Consider the following 18997-nt stretch of genomic DNA (forward strand, 5'->3'; position numbering starts at 1 on the left):
AGGAAGGACGGGAAACTTTTACGTTTCTCTTCAGTGAGCCAGGCCCGGCATCGTTGTGCTGGATTTCCACCTCTTCTGGAAGTGTCCGCTGTGGTTTTTGCTGCGTGTTTGTCACAGGTGTCTGCAAGCAGTCAGAAGCTGCACTTCTGTCTCTCTGTGTAGAGAGACAGGTAGTATATTTGCATATAAATTATTTAGGAGAATAAACCTCGAATGACAGATTGAAAGTGGAGTTGTCAGCTTCGTGCTCCTGGCGTGTGGCCTGGCCTTAGCCCCGGGGCTGTGCGAACCACAGCTGCCGCTGTCAGAGCAGAAAACCAGACACTCCCTCGCTCCAGCGAGGCAGGCGGTTGTGCAGAACCCTGCCCACGTGCTGGGACTTGGACTGGAGTGGGAGCCGCTGGCACTGGGGACTGGACTGTCACTTAACCATGAGCCTTTCATGGATGTGAGGCCTGTTCTGCTTGGCTTTCGGCCGGGGTGTTGCACCAGTCGAGTGACGGACCTGCCGTGCGTGCCTTGGAGGAGGGGCAGACGGCTCGCCGGACACGGCCGCCTGTGGGAGAGGCCGCGGCAGTGGTCCTAAAGCAGGAAGAAGCCGTGGTGAGGGTGGGTCCCTGCGCTTCTGCGGTCCCGGTCTCGTGCGTGCTTTGGGACAGCCTCATTATCTTGTAGGCACGGCAATCGGGAGAGGGTTTTCTTATCAAAACTTGATTACGTTTTATATATATATGTTGAAACTCAGTCATTCCTGCCTTAATTTAAAAGTATTTAGACTCAGCACATGATCTTCATTGTGTCATTTGCTTTGCTTTAATTATTCCTTTCAGAACCCAGTTGTTATTTTTTTGCTTGTTTGTTCATCTTTGGCGAATTGATTGATATTTTAATAGCGCTTTATCAGCTTTGGTAGCTTTTGTCTGTAACTCACAGGTGGGCAACAGTGATGGCTCCATGGAAGAATCTGTGGAACCTGGTGGCAGCTCGGTGGGGCCCGGCGGTGGTGGTAGCGCTTCTGGGGGGAGCGGCTGCAGTGATGCTCTGAGCTGTGTGTGTCGTGGGCACTTCCGCATGGCCTCCAGGCTCTGCCAGTTCTTTTTTTTTTTTTTTTTTTTTTTTTGAGACAAGAGTCTCATTCTGTTGCCCAGGCTAGAGTGAGTGCTGTGGCGTCAGCCTAGCTCACAGCAACCTCAAACTCCTGGGCTTAAGCGATCCTCCTGTCTCAGCCTCCCGAGTAGCTGGGACTACAGGCATGCACCACCATGCCTGGCTAATTTTTTGTATGTATATTTTTAGCTGTCCATATAATTTCTTTCTATTTTTAGTAGAGATGGGGTCTCGCTCTTGCTCAGGCTGGTCTCGAACTCCTGAGCTCAAACGATCCGCCCACCTCAGCCTCCCAGAGTGCTAGGATTACAGGCGTGAGCCACCGCGCCTGGCCCAGGCTCTGCCGGTTCTGACACGGATCGTGGGAATCTGTTCTAGGGAACAGGATGCAGCGTTGTTGGTGCCTGGTCACTCGGGGGCAGCTGCAGGTGATGGTCCCCTCACCCACCAGCACAGCCCTGGCGGCAGGCTTGGTGGCACTCAGACAACACTCAAGGCAGCTGTCTTCAGTTAGGAATTATCTCTGATAAACAGACATCTCATTACTTGAATACTTATTATAGTTAAAACAGGAGAGCTTTTTAAAGGTATGTGGTAGAAACTATTAAACATTTTTTATTGAAGGATGCTGCAAACATAAAATTTAGTAATCCTCCATTCCGGTCTGTAGGGGACATGGTGGGTTGGGGAAGGGCTACGCGCTTTACGGTTTTTTTCTTGTCAGAGGCGCTGTTTATGGAGCCCCCTTTCTCTGGTGGCGAATCTGGGCTCTGCTCGGCTTTAGTGACCAGTAACCTGGGGGACCCAGCGGAGCATTGCTCTGCCACGCCTGCCGTGGTAGCTGGGGTGTGGTGGGTGTGCTTCATAGGCAGCCCTCGGCCCCACAGGGGTGCGTGGGCGTGTCTGTCTGCTCAGGAAGTTCTAGCCTACGTGGAGTGTAGACCTGGAGGCCAGGAAATTGAGGCTTGCCCCCGGTTTTGCCTTTCGTTTGCTAGATTTTTAGTGAACAGCTTAATTTCCGTGTTCCTGCTGCTCAGCATGTTTGTGGTTGTGGGACCCTCACGTCTGGGCCTCGCTCAGCTGCAAGGCCCCCGGGAGACACAGGCATGCACGTGGCCTCGTCTGAGGACAGATGTCCGGCTCCCTTTCTTTGTTGTCTCCGCCCTTTAGTCAGCTCGGGGTGCAGAGCCCTCCCCTCACAAACCCCAGGTGCCCGTTGGGTGCCTTGACCGTGACCATGCCCGTGGCCACAGCCTGTCCTCTACCCACCGTGCCGGGGTTGTCGCAGGGACTGCTGACGTGGCGTGCCTCGTGCCTCCCTTGTCCTGTTGCAGTTGTGTGCGGTCCACGCTGTACTGCGCCAGGCTCATCTGAGCAGAGCTTTCCTCAGCCAGACATTCGCCCGCAGCCACAGAGACGGGCAGACCTGCCCGCGTAGGGTGTGAAGGTTTTGTGTGGGAAGTGACGCCACAAGGCATGTTAAGAACAGTGACAGGCAGGGAGGAAGTACCGACCACGTGAAGCAGAGCTCGTGTTCAGGCGAGGGGAACTCGAGAGCGGTAACAGGAGGCTGGTGGGGAGGTCAGAGGGCAGAGCCACCCCGTCCCTGCTCAGTGTGGCAACATCCCTCCTTCCATCGGAGCCCTAGCCGCCTGTCTCTTGACCTCAGATGTACATTGAGGACGATACCCTAGAGAAGCACCGCCTCCCATTGTCTACAGAATACACGTGCAAAACTGCAAACTGCCTCCCATTGTCTACAGAATACACGTGCAAAACTGCAAACTGCCTCCCATTGTCTACAGAATACACGTGCAAAACTGCAAACTGCCTCCCATTGTCTACAGAATACACATGCAAAACTGCAAACTGCCTCCCATTGTGTACAGAATACACGTACAAAACTGCAAACCGCCTCCCGTCGTCTACAGAATACACGTGCAAAACTGCAAACCGCCTCCCATTGTGTACAGAATACACGTGCAAAACTGCAAACCGCCTCCCATTGTGTACAGAATACACGTGCAAAACTGCAAACCGCCTCGCGTCGTCTACAGAATACACGTGCAAAACTGCAAACCGCCTCCCATTGTGTACAGAATACACGTGCAAAACTGCAAACCGCCTCCCATTGTGTACAGAATACACGTGCAAAACTGCAAACCGCCTCGCGTCGTCTACAGAATACACGTGCAAAACTGCAAACCGCCTCCCGTCGTCTACAGAATACGCGTGCAAAACTGTAAACTGCCTCCCGTTGTCTACAGAATACACGTGCAAAACTGCATAAAAGAACGGGATGCAGAACAGCACGTGCCTAAAGGAGCCCTGCATGTCTGCGTGTGCCTCTGCTTGCGTGTGTGTGCGTGTCTGTGCCCACAGTGGGTCAGGGAACCTGGCATGTGTGCACATGTGCACGGGAAAAGGTCTGGGTGGTTTTTAGGTTTTCTTTTCATTCATTGATCTGTTGTTGGTACCTTTTCTAGTGCCTCTCCACTTGAATTACTGTAGCTTTATGGTATATTTTGGTAGCTTGGAGGGTTTTTCTCTTGTACTTAAAGTTTTTTGTTTGCTTTTTTGTGAACTTTACCATCAGTTTTTCACATTCTATTTTTAAAATTCCAGCAGGATGTTGTTGACTTGATTGCATTTGTTTATAAGTTGCACTTGGGGAGAATTGACATCTTTGTACCTCTCAGTCTTCCTGGTCAGGAACATTGCGCATGTCTCTGTGTAGTTAGGTTTTTTATTGTTCGATAAAGTTTGAAATGGCCTAGAAGCAGAACTGCAGCGTCCAAGGGCGAGTGGTTTGTACAGCCTGTTCCTCTCATGTAAAGGTTCTCCCAGAAGACGAGGTAGCCCCCCACACCGGTGGGTGGGGGTCTGATTCCTGGTAGCTGCCAGCACATAGCGTTGTTATTCTGGTGTTTTCTTAATCACTCTCGAACTTCACCCTCACTTCATAGCTGGGGCTGACGCTGCCCCACGGCTGCGGCTGCAGAGTGAGTTTTCTTGCCTTCCTTGACAGCCCTAAGGTCGGCTGGCCCGCAGCATCCGTGTTTTCCTTCTGGCCTCTTCTGTACTTCGGAACGGGCTGAAGGCCGGTGAGGGTTTTTCATGGCAAGCAGCCGTCAGCCGGGGGTGGAGGCACCACAGAGCATGTGCCCCGCGGGCACCTGGGGCGCTCAGGTGAATGAACGCGTCTTCCTGCCCTCCCCACGCCAGACGTCAGTCTGCTTCAAAGCAGGTTTGAGACGGGGCTCAGGAACCTGCATTTTACACCCACCGCTCCCTGCGCCCTCTCGGGATTGATCCTGAGGGCTGTGGACCTCAGACCGTGGACAGAGTCCTCCGTTCCGGTTTGATGGATTAGCCTCTGCCTGGCCAATCGATCACATGCTTTTTTTTTTTTTTTTTAAATCCTGTTCCACTGATGTGAAACTTTTAGCTGTTGCCTTTTAAAAAGTAAGAAAACCCATGGAGAATGCCGCTTAGCTCCTTAACAATTAAAATAGTGTAGGTATTGCTTTTGTAATTTACTAATGACTCGAAAATGCCAGCGTTACCAGGTGCTTGCCTGGGAGGACGTGCTCCAGTGAGCGCAGCACGGGCTCAGTTGACGTGGCCTCGGGTGGCTGTGGACCGTGCAGGAGGGTTGGCACCAGAGTCGGCCTGGCCGTGTCGGGCCGCGTTAGGGGCTGTGCCCTGGCTGGACTTGGTCACTGCTGCACAGCCTGCCCTTGAGGGAGGACTGGCGCTGGCTGCTTTTCCTGTGTGGTTTTTTAAATTGATCTGGAAGAAAAAATAATGAGACTTCACCATTTCTGGGGAAGACAGCTCAGCCAGGTCTTGTTGCTGGGCCTGGGACCATCTGTGTGGTGTGGGCTCCGTCCTCTGAAAAGTGCAGAAAGCCGAGTTGTTTGTTACCATGGTCTGGCCCTGCACTGTGCGTTCATTTTTTAGTTAATATTTTTCACTCCTGTTGGGGGAGTTAGTGCACACTGAGGCAGCACGCATTTCTCCTGTCATCTGGTCGTTCTGAGCGATGATGTATCTTTCTGATGCTGATGCTCTGATTTGAATTAGGTTTCTAACATGTAACGAGTGCATCCAGCCCATTCTAACAAGCTCTCCCCCCACCCCTCCCCTGTGAGATGATTCTTACTGGACGGCAGGAGGGGGCTGGGCTTGCCCTATGGTGCAGGGTGAGAACTGGTCCCCCGCCGTATGTGGGGAGGCCGCGTGAGCCCGGGCAGGTCTCTGGGGGGCGCACCTGCCTGGGCTGTGGCCTGTGTGTTTCCATCTTTACACAGCTCAGATTGCACTGGATGCTGGAGACTGAGGTGAGGGGAGCACGAGGCCCGAGTCAGCTCTGTGCCCCGTCCTGCCACCTGCCACCGAGGGTGCCCCGGCAAGGACCAGATGCAGCCCTGGCACCCACCCGTGCCTGGCAGGCTGGGGCCACCCCAAAGGGCCCAGGTGCCTGTTTGATTTTTGTTAAAAAATAAATTTTGTATAAAGAAAAGGACACAGTCATTTGCAGCTTGATGAATGTTACAAAGTAAATGCGCGTCTGTCCTCAGACGAAGCTGCGAGTGCGTCAGCCTCCCAGAAGCCCGTGCGCCTCACACTCACTCCCACGCGTGGATTCCTTTTGTCTGGTTTTGGACGTCATCTCAGTGGACTCTCATGGAATATGTGCCCTCATCTGGCTTTTTTCTCTGCATATTACTCTGGGGAGACTCATCCATGTTGCTTATAACGATCGTCTGCTCGTTTGCCATTGGGTGATGTTCCCCGTGTCAGTGTCACTGTGCACTCGGCTGTCGGTGGGCAGTGGGGGTGCCGGTTGGAGTCAGGACGCATGGTGCTGTCGTCAGCGTCCCGCTGGGCAGCTGTCTGCGAGCAGAGCAGGTGCAGGTCCTGAGGTTTGCACATGCAGCTTCGGCAGGCGCTGCCAAACGTTTCCCAGCCTGGTGGTGCCGATTTCTGTAACCAGGAGCAGCGTGGGAGGTCCCAGCCGCTCTGTCCCGGACAGCATGTGGTGTGCCCTGTGCCTTTGTCTTTGCCATTTTGGTGGGTGTTTTGTGACACGTTTGACAAAAGTGGACACTTAATGAGGCCTCTAGTGTCTTCTGCATCCTGGCCTTGCACAGGTTTACTTGACATCATGGTTTGAGAAGGACAGGAAAATCACAGTGTTACTGACGCCAGGACCAAACCTTGAGTGGAAGGTTGGCGTTGGCTGCCTCGTCTGACGTCGGTGCGAGCGCCTGGCGCTGACAGCTGTGCTCAGATCTCCTGCACTCGGTCTTGAGTGGGAGGTGCTTGCAAAACTGCCCTGATTTAAAAAAAAAAAAACAACCCTGAGTTTGCAGCACAGATTCTGTGCGCTGTTTTTACTTTTATCTTTGTGTGTTTGTTTTCACTGTGCACGCACGTCTGTGAGTTGGCGGGAACTTCGACCCCAGCGGCAGGAGTTGCGCACGGCACAGTAGGTGGTGGGAGCACGTGGAGGGCGCCAGGAGCGAACAGGCACCGAAAGACTCACCTTTTCCCTCCCACGGAAACAGAAGTAGCTGTGGACGGAAAGGTGTCTGATTGTCTGCACAACACCTGGCGTTTGCAGAGATCTCCTCCCACGAGGGCCTGGCACTGATGGGGACTGGCCACACCTGGTGGCAAGAAGGCAGTGGAGGGGGACAGAATAAGCCACATTCCTGCTGCTGGGCTGCGAGAGGGGTGGGCAGTGCCGCTAACCAAGGCCTGGGGTCCTGGGGTCTCCCTGCTGCAGGTTCTGGGGCTGGAGGGGGGTGCAGATGCTCCTGGGCCCCCCATGGAGCAGCATCTCTTCCTCTTGCCCCCACCCCCGCCTCTGCTGGTGCTTGTCACGCTGGGGGGGTCCTGTGATACAGAGCAGAGCCGGGAGCGGGGACCCCCCTGAGAGGTGTTGCGGGTGTAACAGAATAGAGCAGGCGAAGGCGCTTATGTGCTTGTTTGGCTATGGAGGGCCTGCCGTGACCAGGGGAGACGGCTGGTTTCTGTACTTAAAGTTTGGTCAGAACTTTAAAAGCCGACATGTCTAAGGGCGAACCCCATTTCCCCCCTACCTCCTGGAGGGAGGTGCAGGTGGGGGCAGGGGAGAGATTTTGGCCCCCCTTTATCCATTTATTTCTGGGCTGGTGCCGTCCTGGGTGGTCATCTGTGACTGTCAGATCACTAACAAGGGGGCCAGGCCTCTCCAGAACTCCACCTGATCAGTGTTTTGTACCAGTTTTCTTGAGACATGATTCACACGCCATAAAGTCGCCCTTTGAAAATGTGTACGTCGTGGTTTTCAGCATATTCACGGAGTTGTGCAGCCAACACCGCTGTGTAAATTCAGAGCATTTTCATCCTCCCAGAACAAACCCCGCAGCTCCCCTAGGAGTCACCCGCACGCTCCTTCCCCCAGCGCTGCCCTCTGGCTCTCGTCTCTGGCTCCGCCCATCCCAGGTACTTCACACACCTGGAATCAGGACACGTGGCCTTGTGTGGCTGGCTGCTGTCACTCAGCGTGGTGTTTTCGAGGCTCATCATGTTGTAGCATGAATCAGTGGTTCCTTCTTTTTTGTAGCTAAGTAATACTCCATCGTATGGGTGGAGCACATTTTTTTTTCTTCTGGGCTCAGCTTCTGGCCCTGCAGGCTGGCTCGGTGGGCTTCCCAACACGTAAGTGTCGATTTTCTCGTCTGTGAAGTGGGAATAAAGATGCTGTCTGCACCTTGAGGTGGTTGTGAGGTATAAATGCACATAAAAGGACCATGCGTAGTGTAGAATAAATGCTCCTTAAATGGTAGTTTTATTATTAGTAGTGATAGTTAAAATGAAACAAGGACCTAGTTTTATAGGCTGGCAGAATTCTGGAGACTGCTACTCCTTAAGGCGTGCAGTATGATTTTATATCCTACACTTCAGTAACCCCCAAGGTGGTTGTTTGATGAATTTAGTACGTGGAAAAGTCGGGCTGGATGCCAAAGGCACGCACTTCTCAGTGAGAGGCAGGAGCCCTTGCACGCGGCTCCACTCAGGCCGTCTTGTGCCCCCTCCTGGAGGAGAGAGCTCTTCTGGGGAGGAGCTGCTCGCCTGAGTTAGGACACGTGCCTTGTTGGGTCGGCCCCTGTGACTTTGTGTTTCAGGGATTAAGACAGAAATCTTTCTGTTGCTTGGTGTTGATGCCGCTACAGTCATGAGCTGCGTAACATTTCAGCGAAGGATTGTATGTAGGATGGTCCGCTGATGACTGTAGTAATGTGCTTTTACTGTACCTTTTCGGTGTTTAGATACAAAAATACTTACACTGTGTTACAGTTGCCTGCGGTGTTCAGCACAGCAACTTGCTGTGCGGGCTTGCAGCCCGGAAGCCACAGGCTGCGCCGGATGGCCCAGGTGTCCCGTCCAGGGTCGCGTAAGTCACATTGCGATGTTCGCACAGTGATAGTCACCTGACAACACATTTCTCAGAACACATTCCTGTTGTTAAGCACTGTGTGGCTGTATAGTGTGTGATTTTGTAAGGTCTGAACTTTAAAATAACTCAGGGGAGCGTTTGTGTGCTGAGTGCACAACTCTCTGTGCCCTAAGCATGTGGCGTTCTTTGATGCACACACGGTTTATGTAAATGTCACTGCGGTGGCCCAGTGCGAGGGGGCCTGGTGGTGACGCTGACTGGCCATGTGCCCTGTTGGAACACCGTCCTGCACACAGCTCACGGGCCTCAGCACTGGCTCCCACAACGTTACGTGTGTGTTTTTATGCCATATATACACTTCTGGCTGAGGAGGACATGTTAATTTCTTAAAACTCCATATTTAGGGGTGACAGCAGTTGAAAAGCCTGCCGGAGATTCAAATATAAATGGGCTTTTTTGAGTGGCTTTATTTTTCTAAAGAGGTATGTGGAATCTTTTTATAGAAAAAATTTTCCCTTTTTAGTGACAAAACAGTGGTATTTGGCTGTTGCCATGAAAAGTTAATTGAGTCCTTCGTGCCTGGCTGAGCCGGAGGACAGACAGCCCGTAGGCTTCCCACGCCGGGAGCTGACAGGGGTCTTGGCCTGGGGCCTTCGGGGCTCTGGGGAGTCGTCAGCGGTGGCACAGCTGACCCTCAGCCCTGGATCCAGGTACTGGACAAACGCTGGTGCGCCCAGGTTCTCCTCCGCACCTGTGTTTGAAGTCGACTGGATGCAGCCTTGCTAGTTTAGTTGCCGAATGAAACTCTGTTCCGCAGATGGTTCTTATAAAGTTAAATACCAGAAAATTTCTCAGAAGGGGTTTGTTTCTCATTCAGATCCCCGAGGTGCAGTGAGGACGTCGTGTGGCCGTGTCCCCTCCGCACCTGGCATGGAGGGGTGTGGGTGTTGCGGAGTCTGCTTGCAGGAGAGGGCCGTTCCTCTGTGCAGAGCGGACGCCGCAGGGGGTGGTTGGCCCCAAGGGCTCCCCAGCTCCAGATGTCGGCCTAAACCTGCCGGGGGGCACCATCAGGCATGCCCCAGACCCTCTCTTCTGAGCCTTCTCACAGCTTTTGGTATTTTTTTTTTTTTATCATGAACTTGGGCAAGAAAATATGCTCACTGAATTTGTGGGTGATACGCTAGGAGGGAGAGCTAGTAAAGTGGTTGACAGATTCAGCATCCACAGTTTTCTTTGTGGACCGAATCTAGCAAGATGGAGTTTTTTTTTGTGGAATAAGTTTCCCTTGTGGGGTGCATATAAACGTAGGATGAGGGAGGTGGGACTAAGAAGCCGCCCTTGCTAGTGGCCCAGGGGGATTTGGTGAGTTGGATTCGATAGGAATCAGCATTGAGGCGCTGCCCAGTGGGCTCCTTAGCACGCGGTGTATACAGGAAGGCGTGGGTTGCTTCTGGGTGACTGTCGGTGGATGGGTGTGGTGGTCACGTTGAGTGACACGCTGAAAGGGACGTTGATGAAGTGGAGAGTGCAGCATGATCCAGCGTTTGAAGAACAGTGAGAACTGAATGCATCCCAGCTGGGGCCAGTGCTGTGAGAGTCGTTCACCTGGGTGCGTGCGCGGCAGCTGAAATGGGACCGGTGCCGGGAAGGTCAGCGCGGCCCTGGGCGAGGGTGAAGTGCAGATTTGGGGGTGTCCGTATTTTTATGCTGTTGCTGTATCTGTCCAAGGATGGGTAGTAGCACCTGTAATGGCTGCTGCGTGAATACCTGCCTTCTGGAATTTTGGATGGTGTGTACCTGTAATATATTTAAACTTTTTTAGTGAGTTAATTTTAAGTGAAATCGCCATTCTAATTTTGTATGTGAAGTCAAGTTCATACATAATAAAGCTTGGCTAAAAGCAAAAAAAACTATTCATCTGAAATTTGTAAAGAGTAGACGTTTGTCTTAGGTAACTCAAGCTTCCTTTTAATTTTGAGATTCTACGTTGGTGTATTTTGTAGGGTACCTGCCATGTGTGAATTTTGTGTAAACCCTGTGAGTGGCTTTGGGGAAAGCTATATAACGTGCACGAAAGTAAATGGAGTAATGCATTATATAAATAGGTACTGAATTTTGTGATTGAGGTTGTGACCGTCTTTTGCCGTCTGGAGTTGTGGCCTTTGCGGGGGTGGGGGCGGGGGCGGGGCAGGCCTCTTGAGAGGGCAGGTGCAGAGGGACGTGGGACGGGGGCCTGTGGAGCAGCCGCAGGAACTTTGCCAGCCCTCACTGAGGGGCTGCCCCACGTACCTGTAGCAGGTGTGTCTTTGTCTGAGAGCTTCCCGGCACCTGGGGCCCCAGCATGTCCACACACCGCCACCCCCCTGTGTTGTCTTTGTCCTTCTCTCTGGTTATGAGAGTGATACCTGCTCAGTGGTGAAAACTCGGGGAATGTGTGAAAGAAGACAGACAACAATACAACCACCGAAAACCCTCAGTTTAGAACCTTATATAATAATTTGCTTTGTGACCTTCCATTTCACTTACTATTTTTGAGCATTTTCCTGTGACATGATATTTTTTTAAGTCTTTATCAAATTGGTAGAATACTACCACATTTATTTACAATTCTTTGTTTCCTGGGGAGGTTGATTTTAGTTTTGTTTCCATTATTTGTCTATTTTCTTAAGGTTTTAAATTCACTACTTTTTCTGTTGTTTTTCATTGCCATTTTTTTCTTATTTTTTCCTATTTTTTCCCCCCACTGACACTGAATGTCAGATAATTGCCATACATTTTTCCTATCAGTTTTAGTGAGGTATAATTACAGTAAAATTCAATAAAATGTGTATCTTTTAGGTGTATGTAGTTAGATGAGATCCACAAGTATATATGCCCATGGAACCACCACCACAATAGGGACATAGAACCCCAGAAAGTTCCCTTGTGCTCCTCCAAGCCCTGGCAGCTACTGTCAACCGTAGACTAATCTGCCTTTTTTTTTTTTTTTTTTTTTGAGACAGAGTCTCACTCTGTTGCCCAGGCTAGAGTGAGTGCCATGGCATCAGCCTAGCTCACAGCAACGTCAAACTCCTGGGCTCAAGCGATCCTCCTGCCTCAGCCTCCCGAGTAGCTGGGACTACAGGCATGCACCACCATGCCCGGCTAATTTTTTCTATATATATTTTTAGCTGTCCATATAATTTCTTTCTATTTTTAGTAGAGATGGGGTCTCGCTCTTGCTCAGGCGGGTCTCGAACTCCTGAGCTCAAACGATCCGCCCACCTCGGCCTCCCAGAGTGCTAGGATTACAGGCGTGAGCCATGGCGCCCGGCCTAATCTGCCTTTTAAGAATCTCATATGCGGTACCTGCTTCTCTTCAGCGTGCTGTTTTTGAGATTCATCCACATCATTGTGTGTATCAGTAAACGATTTATTTATTTTTTTTAAAGAGAAGGGGTCTCACTATGTTGCCCAGGCTGGCCTCAAACTCCTGGGCTCCGGTGATCCTCGGCCTCCAGAGTAGCTGGTACTGCAGGCTCGGCAGTTGCTGAGAAGTCTTCCATCCTGTGGGTGCGCCGCAGTTCGTCCATTCTTCCATTGAAGAGCATCTTGGCTGTTCCCAGTGTTTGACAATTAGGGTTAGAGCGTCTATAAAAATGTACATACGTCTTTGTGTGGAACTGTGTTTTCTTTTCTCCTGAGTAAATATCTGGTGTCAAATTGCCAAATCATATGCTAAGTTTATGTTCTGTAAGAAACCATCACGGTGGTTGCTCTGTTTTCCACTCTCACCAGCACCGTGTGAATGGGTTCCCGCTGCTCCATGGCCTCCCAGCACTTGCTGTTGTCTGTGTGTTTTATTTTTTTATTTTTTTTTTTTTTGTTGAGACAGAGTCTCACTTTGTTGCCCAGGCTAGAGTGAGTGCCGTGGCGTCAGCTTAGCTCACAGCAACCTCAAACTCCTGGGCTCAAGCGATCCTACTGCCTCAGCCTCCCGAGTAGCTGGGACTACAGGCATGCGCCACTATGCCCGGCTAATTTTTTCTATATAGATTTTTAGGTGTCCATATAATGTGTTTCTATTTTTAGTAGAGACGGGGTCTCGCTCAGGCTGGTCTCGAACTCCTGACCTTGAGCAATCCACCCGCCTCGGCCTCCCAGAGTGCTAGGATTACAGGCGTGAGCCACCGCGCCCGGCCGTCTGTGTGTTTTAGATGTTCTGCTGGTGTGTGCTGGGATCTCCTTGTGGTTTCAGTCTGTATTTCCCTGACCACTAATGACGCGGAACATCTTTTCATGTTTTTATTGGCCATTTTATATCTTTTTTTCCACTGTTTTTCTATCTTGTGAACTTTCTGTTCAAATCTTTTGCCCATATAGTTTTCTTTTTCTTCTTCCTCCTCCTCCTCCTCTTCTTCCTTTTTTTTTTTTTTTTTGGTAGGAAATCCTGGCTGAGCTGTTGCCCATATTTTTATTGGGTCGTTTATCTTACTATTAAGATGAAGTATGTTCTGGATATAAGTCATTTGTGAGGCATATGTTTGAAATTATTCCTCCCAGTTTATCCCTTGCCTCTTATATTTTAATGGTGTATTTTGAAGTTTTTTTATTTTGATGGCGTTATTATATTTATTACATTTTACCTAAGAAATTTTTATCCACTCCAAGGTCATGGAGATTTTCTCCTGTTTTATTCTTGAGGTTTTATAGTAGCCAGCTAGGCTGTATCAGGATGGTTTTGGTAGCTTGTGGATCAGACTAAATGGTACACAGTACGTGCTTACAAAACGGAAATCAGCGTAAAGAGAGGTTTTATTTTTATTTTATTTTTTTAAGAACAACTAGAAATTAAGCAGATTTATAGCCTTGTTTGTTTGTTTGTTTCCTTCATTTTAGAGCAACAGGAGGTCCTTCGGGGAGGAGTGGACATCGGATGGTAGCCTGGAAGAGACAGCTAATCCTCTTTGGTGGCTTCCATGAGAGCGCAAGGTGGGTACCGACAGCAGAGAAGTCTGTCTTTGCTGCAGCATCAGGGGTGACTTGTTATGGAAGACCCTGCTGCGTACACGTGGAAAGTGCACCCTCCCCTCGAATCACAGCCAGCCTCGCCGGCACGTGGCCCTGGCGTCCGCGAAGGGCCCGGGCTCAGAGGGCCCCGCGCCTGGTTTGGCGATGTGTTGTCACTGCGCTGAAATTCTTAATTGTTGTTGAACAAGGCAAGGAGTCACACGTTTTAATTTTACACCAGGCCCTGCAAATGACGTGGCCAGTCCTGTGTAAAATGGGGTCCTGCAACTGTGGCCTGGGTCAGGAGACCCTGGAGGGCTGTTCCGGCTCTGATCCCCCCCGCCCCCGTCCCCCCGTCCCCCCGACTTGGCAGGCCTGGGCGGGGCCTGAGAACCTGCATTTCTGACAAGTGCCCCCTTATGTGGATGTTGCTGACCCGGGGGCCTCACGCGGAGAGCCGCTGGTCTGTGATAATTAAAAAATTCTTCTGGGGACGGCAGCGGGAGCCCAATCTCGGCCCTCTGTTCCGCATTTACGTCTGTGTGGCTGCAGCGCGCTCCCTGGGTGAGCTGCGGGTTCCGTGTGAAGCCTGTTGTCTGTGTACACGCCTGAGCTTCCTTAGTGCAGACTAGAAAAGCAAGACAGGCCAGCAGGTTGTCACTGACCTTGTCTCCGCACGGTCACATCCTGTGCACAGTGTTGTGGGCTGCCGTGACGCCGGGGAAGGCCGTCTTTGCGGTTTCTGTGGGCCGTGCGCCATCAGAGGAGGCTGCGTCTTCCTCTGCGCTGGCCTCCTGGATGCTCTGCTCCTCCTGTACGAGTCTCTGCTACTGGTTTTTAAAAAGAATAATGGTAATCCAGTAGTTGTGATGGTGTCACTCACATTTTTGTGACATTCTGAATCCAGTTGCACGAATGTTTTCTGATAATTTTTGGTTCATGAAAATAAATCCTCAAACATGTGTGAGGACGGCAGCGTTGGGTGAGTTGTGCGCGGCAAGTGTTGCGATTTCCCACAGCCCCCGTCACAGGCTGGGACGGTGTGTGTGGATTTGGCTCAGTTAAATATGAAATATTTTCATCAATTCCATTAATGGAGAAAAAGAGATCTAAATGCTTTTTGGGGGATGGAATTTTAAGAATATAATTCAAATTAAGCAAGTGTCTTAATCGGTTTTGTGTGCTATAACAGAATACCTGAGACCGGGTAATTCAGAAAAACAGGCTTACTCAGCTGACGGTTCTGCAGGCTGGGAAGTTCAAGGCCACAGCCCTGGTTTCCTGCGAGGGCTTTCGGGCTGCGCAGTGTCAGAGCAGGGCAGAGAGGTCAGAGGGGAAGTGAGCGCCCGTGAAGAGGGAGACCTGTGAGGCCTCTGGCTGTGAGGCAGCCCCTCTCGGGAACTCAGCCAGCCTGGCAGAGCGAGAGCTCACTCGCTGCAGGGAGGACAGCCAGGGCCACTCAGAGGGACCTTCCCCTCACCACCCAGCAGCACCACCGCCTTGGGGATTGGATTTTGGTGTGAGTTTTGGTGGGGACAGACTCGAACCATAGCAACGGGGAATGCTTTTATGTCCTTAAAGGTGCTACTTGTGGGTAGCAGCGCGTCAGTTTCGTGTCTCGTGTGGTTTGCAGAGTGTTTCTACACACGTTTTCTCAACAGCCCGGCCGTGGGTAGGCAGGTCGGCGTCCCCAGTTAAAGATGAGGGGCCCTGGGAACTGACAAACAGCGAGCTGGTCCTCAGACAAAAGATTGCGGATTTGGCCCCATTGTCTGCTCTGCCCGGCTTGCGGCCCAGGCTTGTCTGACCTGCCGTCCCTGCTTGGTCACTGGTCGCTGCTGGAGAAGAACTCCTGGGCCATTTTTGAGAATTTGTGCATGAGAGTCATTTAGGTTCAAACTTGTTTTTAAGCAGCTGTCAAAATGCAGACATGGGGAGCCACGAGTTTGTCAGTGCATTAATTTAGCACCTACTGTGTGTGGGACAGGGAGTGAGATTTGCACACCCCCTTCCTTTGCACTTATGGGTTATAAATTGAGTCAAGTTTTAACTTGTGGCCATTTTAAAATCAGAATTTTTTCAGAGCTGTTGTTATCTTATTTAAAATGACTATTTCAGAGCACTGTAATCACCACCCATATTAAACAATTAATCTTGCTTTTACATACCAGCGTTCTGAGTTTTCCGTGCAGCAGTTGCAGTTTACCTCATGTGCACGGTGGAGTTTCTCCACTGAAATGTGCAGTGTGAGATCTGAGAAGACAGCGGAGTGGAGCAGGGTCCCGACCGTGCTTCCCCGTCCCTCAGTCTGTGTGTTACATGTGCTGCTGCAGACGGGGCCGTCGGTCTGGTCTGCGTCTGCGGGTTGTTTGTTAACTTGAGACCACGTGACGGACAGCGCTGGGGGCGCACCCAGCACCTCTCCCCGCCGGACGGCACCCTGCTTTGCGGGGTATCTGAGGGTGCGGTAGAGCACAGCCTTGCTTCATGCCAGCTCTCCTGTGTGTGGCAGCGATAATTTTGCACTTTGCTTTAGAGCTTCAAACTTAGATTTTTTTTTAGAGACAGGGTCTCACCCTGTGCCCAGGCTGGAGTGCCGCGGTGCAGTCATAGCTCACTGTAACTTTGGAGTCCTGGGCTCAAGCCGTCTTCCTGCCTCAGCCTCCCAAGTAGTTGGGAGTATAGGTGTGTGCCACCACGCCCAGCTAATTTTTTAAAAAAATTATTGTAGAGATGGGGTCTTGCTATGTTGCTTTGGCTGGTCTTGAGCGCCTGGCCTCAAATAATCCCTCTCTTTGGCCTCCCAAAGTGCTGAGGTTACAGGTGTGAGCCACTGCGCCCAGCCCCAGACTTGGATTATTTGGATGCAACATCGAAGAGAAAAATGGTCACTTCAGACTTGGGGCAGAGTTTCTCACTTTTTTCACATTTTCTTCTTTTAAAGATTGGTTTCAGCTCTCCGTCCTTTCTGCATAGCTGGAGAGCAGTCTCTTACCATTCCGTAGAATTCCCACATCAGGACACAAAGCTGCTGGGCCCCCCGCTCAGCGCGTGCTCCCTTTTCAAGTCCTGTCTGTGTTGTGCGTCCCTGGGCACCTGAGCCCAGAGGCGTTGGGCAGGGCAGGGCCGCGGTGCCCCTGGGCGCCTCAGACTCTGCCTCGCTGGCACCTGTGGACTCGGATCTGCTTCTGGTGTCTCTCGGTGACCTGGGAGTGCCCTGCCCCACCCACCGTCTGCTCCGCGCAGGGTCTTGCCGCTCCTGCTGCGCTGTGACCCTCTGCCGTGCCGTTGCCATTGCTCAGTGAGGTCTGTGCTTCGTTGCTGGTGTTAAAACACACAGCACATGTATTTTGTATGCATGTATATGTGTGTATGAAAACACATATAACAGTGACCTCATGTAATCATGTGTAAGATTGTGGTGCTGCTGTGTGAGGAGATAGAACTTTCAGATTAAATTATTACACTTCCGTGGGCTGGTGTTATTTCCGGTTTTCAAATAGGAGCGCACATGTGCTTGTGGTCCTTTCGTGTGAATTTAAACTTTAATTAAACAGATGACTTAGTAAATGGTAGGAAATTTACCTGTAATTTAAATCAGGTTCGCTTTTTGACGTCGCTGCCGTTTCCCGATGTCACTGACTGACCGTGACTGTGTGCTTTGCTCCCACCAGGGACTACATCTATTACAACGACGTGTACGCCTTTGACCTGGACACGTTCACGTGGAGCAAGCTGTGCCCGTCAGGGACGGGGCCCAGCCCCCGCTCTGGCTGCCAGATGTCCGTGACGCCGCAAGGCAGCGTGGTCATCTACGGCGGCTACTCTAAGCAGGTGAGGCGTGGCGTGTGGGGAGCGGCGACTTCTGTCTGCTGTCTTTTCAGTTTTGTCAACGACGGGAACTTCTAAATAAGATTGCACATGGGTTTAATATAAACCATTCTTTTTATTAAATTAGAGGTAGTGCTAATCTGCTCCTTTGTGAACATTTTATTAAGATTTTTAAAGGCCATACTCTGTCTCATCCACGTCCCCCTGCAGCACCGCGTGTGAATAATTCTGTATTTTGAGGGTCTGTCTTAAGCCGTAGACCCCGACTACTGTCTAGTACTCCACTGTGAAACACGCCTGACTTACTCCCCTTTCGACAGGTGACAGGCCGTTTGCTCCTGCGGTGTGCGGGCAGTGCTGGCAGGAACGCGTGTGCACACGCACACGCACACGCACAGGCACGGGCCTGTCGCTGCACTGCGAGTCACGCTTTACCAGCCTGCACATTCTGTGAATCTCAGAGGTATGGAACGGTGTCGAGTTAGGGTTTTAAAAATCCTTTTTATTTTGAAAAATGTCAAGCATGTAGCTAACTTGAAAGAATTTTACGGTGAACGCTTACGTACCCCGACCTAGATGCTACTGTGGAGATTTTGCTACGCTCGTTTCTTCTGTCTGTCCAGCTGTCGGCAGCCCTGTCAGTCCATCGGTGTCTCTTGACGTATGTCCAAGACAGTGTAGACGTCCCGCCCCAGACACGCGGCGTGCCCACCAGGTGGAGTTCCGTGCTCGGTTTCAGTGTATAGTTGAGCTGCACCGAGGCGCACATGTTTCAAGCGTGTGCTCGCTGGCTGTGACAGGAGCACGCGCTGTGCAGCCCGAACCCTGGTCCGCCCCGCCCTCCCGCCCAGCCTCATTCCCCAGAGGCAAGGACTATTCCGGCTGTTTCCCACCCACTAGATTTGCCTGTTCTGGAAGCTCTCGCGGATGCAGCTGTACGGCGTGTGCTCCTGAGGGCACTGTCCCCGCGGCGTGCGTTGTGGTTTGTCCACGTTGCTCTTTCCAGTTTGTTCTCAGTGTAGAGTGGCGTCCGCTGGGTGCCTGCACCACAGTTTATGTCTCTGCTTTGTTGACGGGCGCCTGGGCTGTTTGCAGTCTTACCGGTGTGGGTAAAGCTACGTGGTCACTTCGGGTGGTGTCGTACATGCTTTGACCTCCTGGGTCAACGAGCGTCTAGGTCAGAGCTGCTGGGTCCCAGGGAGGCTCCAGGCTTCACAGAAATGGTCAGACCTCTTCCTGCGCGATCGCACCAGAGATGCTCACACTGAACACATTAGCGTCCTGGTGGTTGTCCACATTCTTGCCAGCATCTGACGGTGTTGGTCATTGTGTCTAGCCATTCCGCTGGATGTGTGGTGTCTCATTGTGGTTTTAATCCACTTTTCTCTGATGACTGCGGATGTTCAGGGCTCTTCTGGGGTATATTGGTCATTTGTACTAATGCACCTTCCCTGAAGTGTGTGTTCATGTCTTTTCCTGGTTTGATGGGCGGTAGCTTTGTTCCTGAGTCGTAGGAGTTGCTTACACTCTGGCAGCCAGGCCTTTTGAGGGGGCGGGGTGTGCCTTACATGTCCTGGTGGTGGCTTGCCTGTTGGCTTTCTTGAGTGCTTGTTGATGACT

General features: G+C 51.4%; 1 protein-coding gene across 3 annotated transcripts in view; it reads left to right on the forward strand.

Annotated features, from left to right (window-relative positions):
* The window catches only part of KLHDC4 (kelch domain containing 4), a 39825-nt gene that overhangs the window by 9309 nt on the left and 11519 nt on the right, over window positions 1–18997 (forward strand). For all 3 annotated transcript variants that reach the window (XM_069497837.1, XM_069497838.1, XM_069497839.1), the window contains exons 6-7: window positions 13436–13528; window positions 17221–17380. In XM_069497837.1, the coding sequence (XP_069353938.1) occupies window positions 13436–13528; window positions 17221–17380 (253 nt within the window). The remainder of the gene's footprint in view (window positions 1–13435; window positions 13529–17220; window positions 17381–18997) is intronic.

Source organism: Eulemur rufifrons, chromosome 23 (assembly GCF_041146395.1).
Source record: "Eulemur rufifrons isolate Redbay chromosome 23, OSU_ERuf_1, whole genome shotgun sequence".
In the NCBI taxonomy this organism is placed as follows: Eukaryota; Metazoa; Chordata; class Mammalia; order Primates; family Lemuridae; genus Eulemur; species Eulemur rufifrons.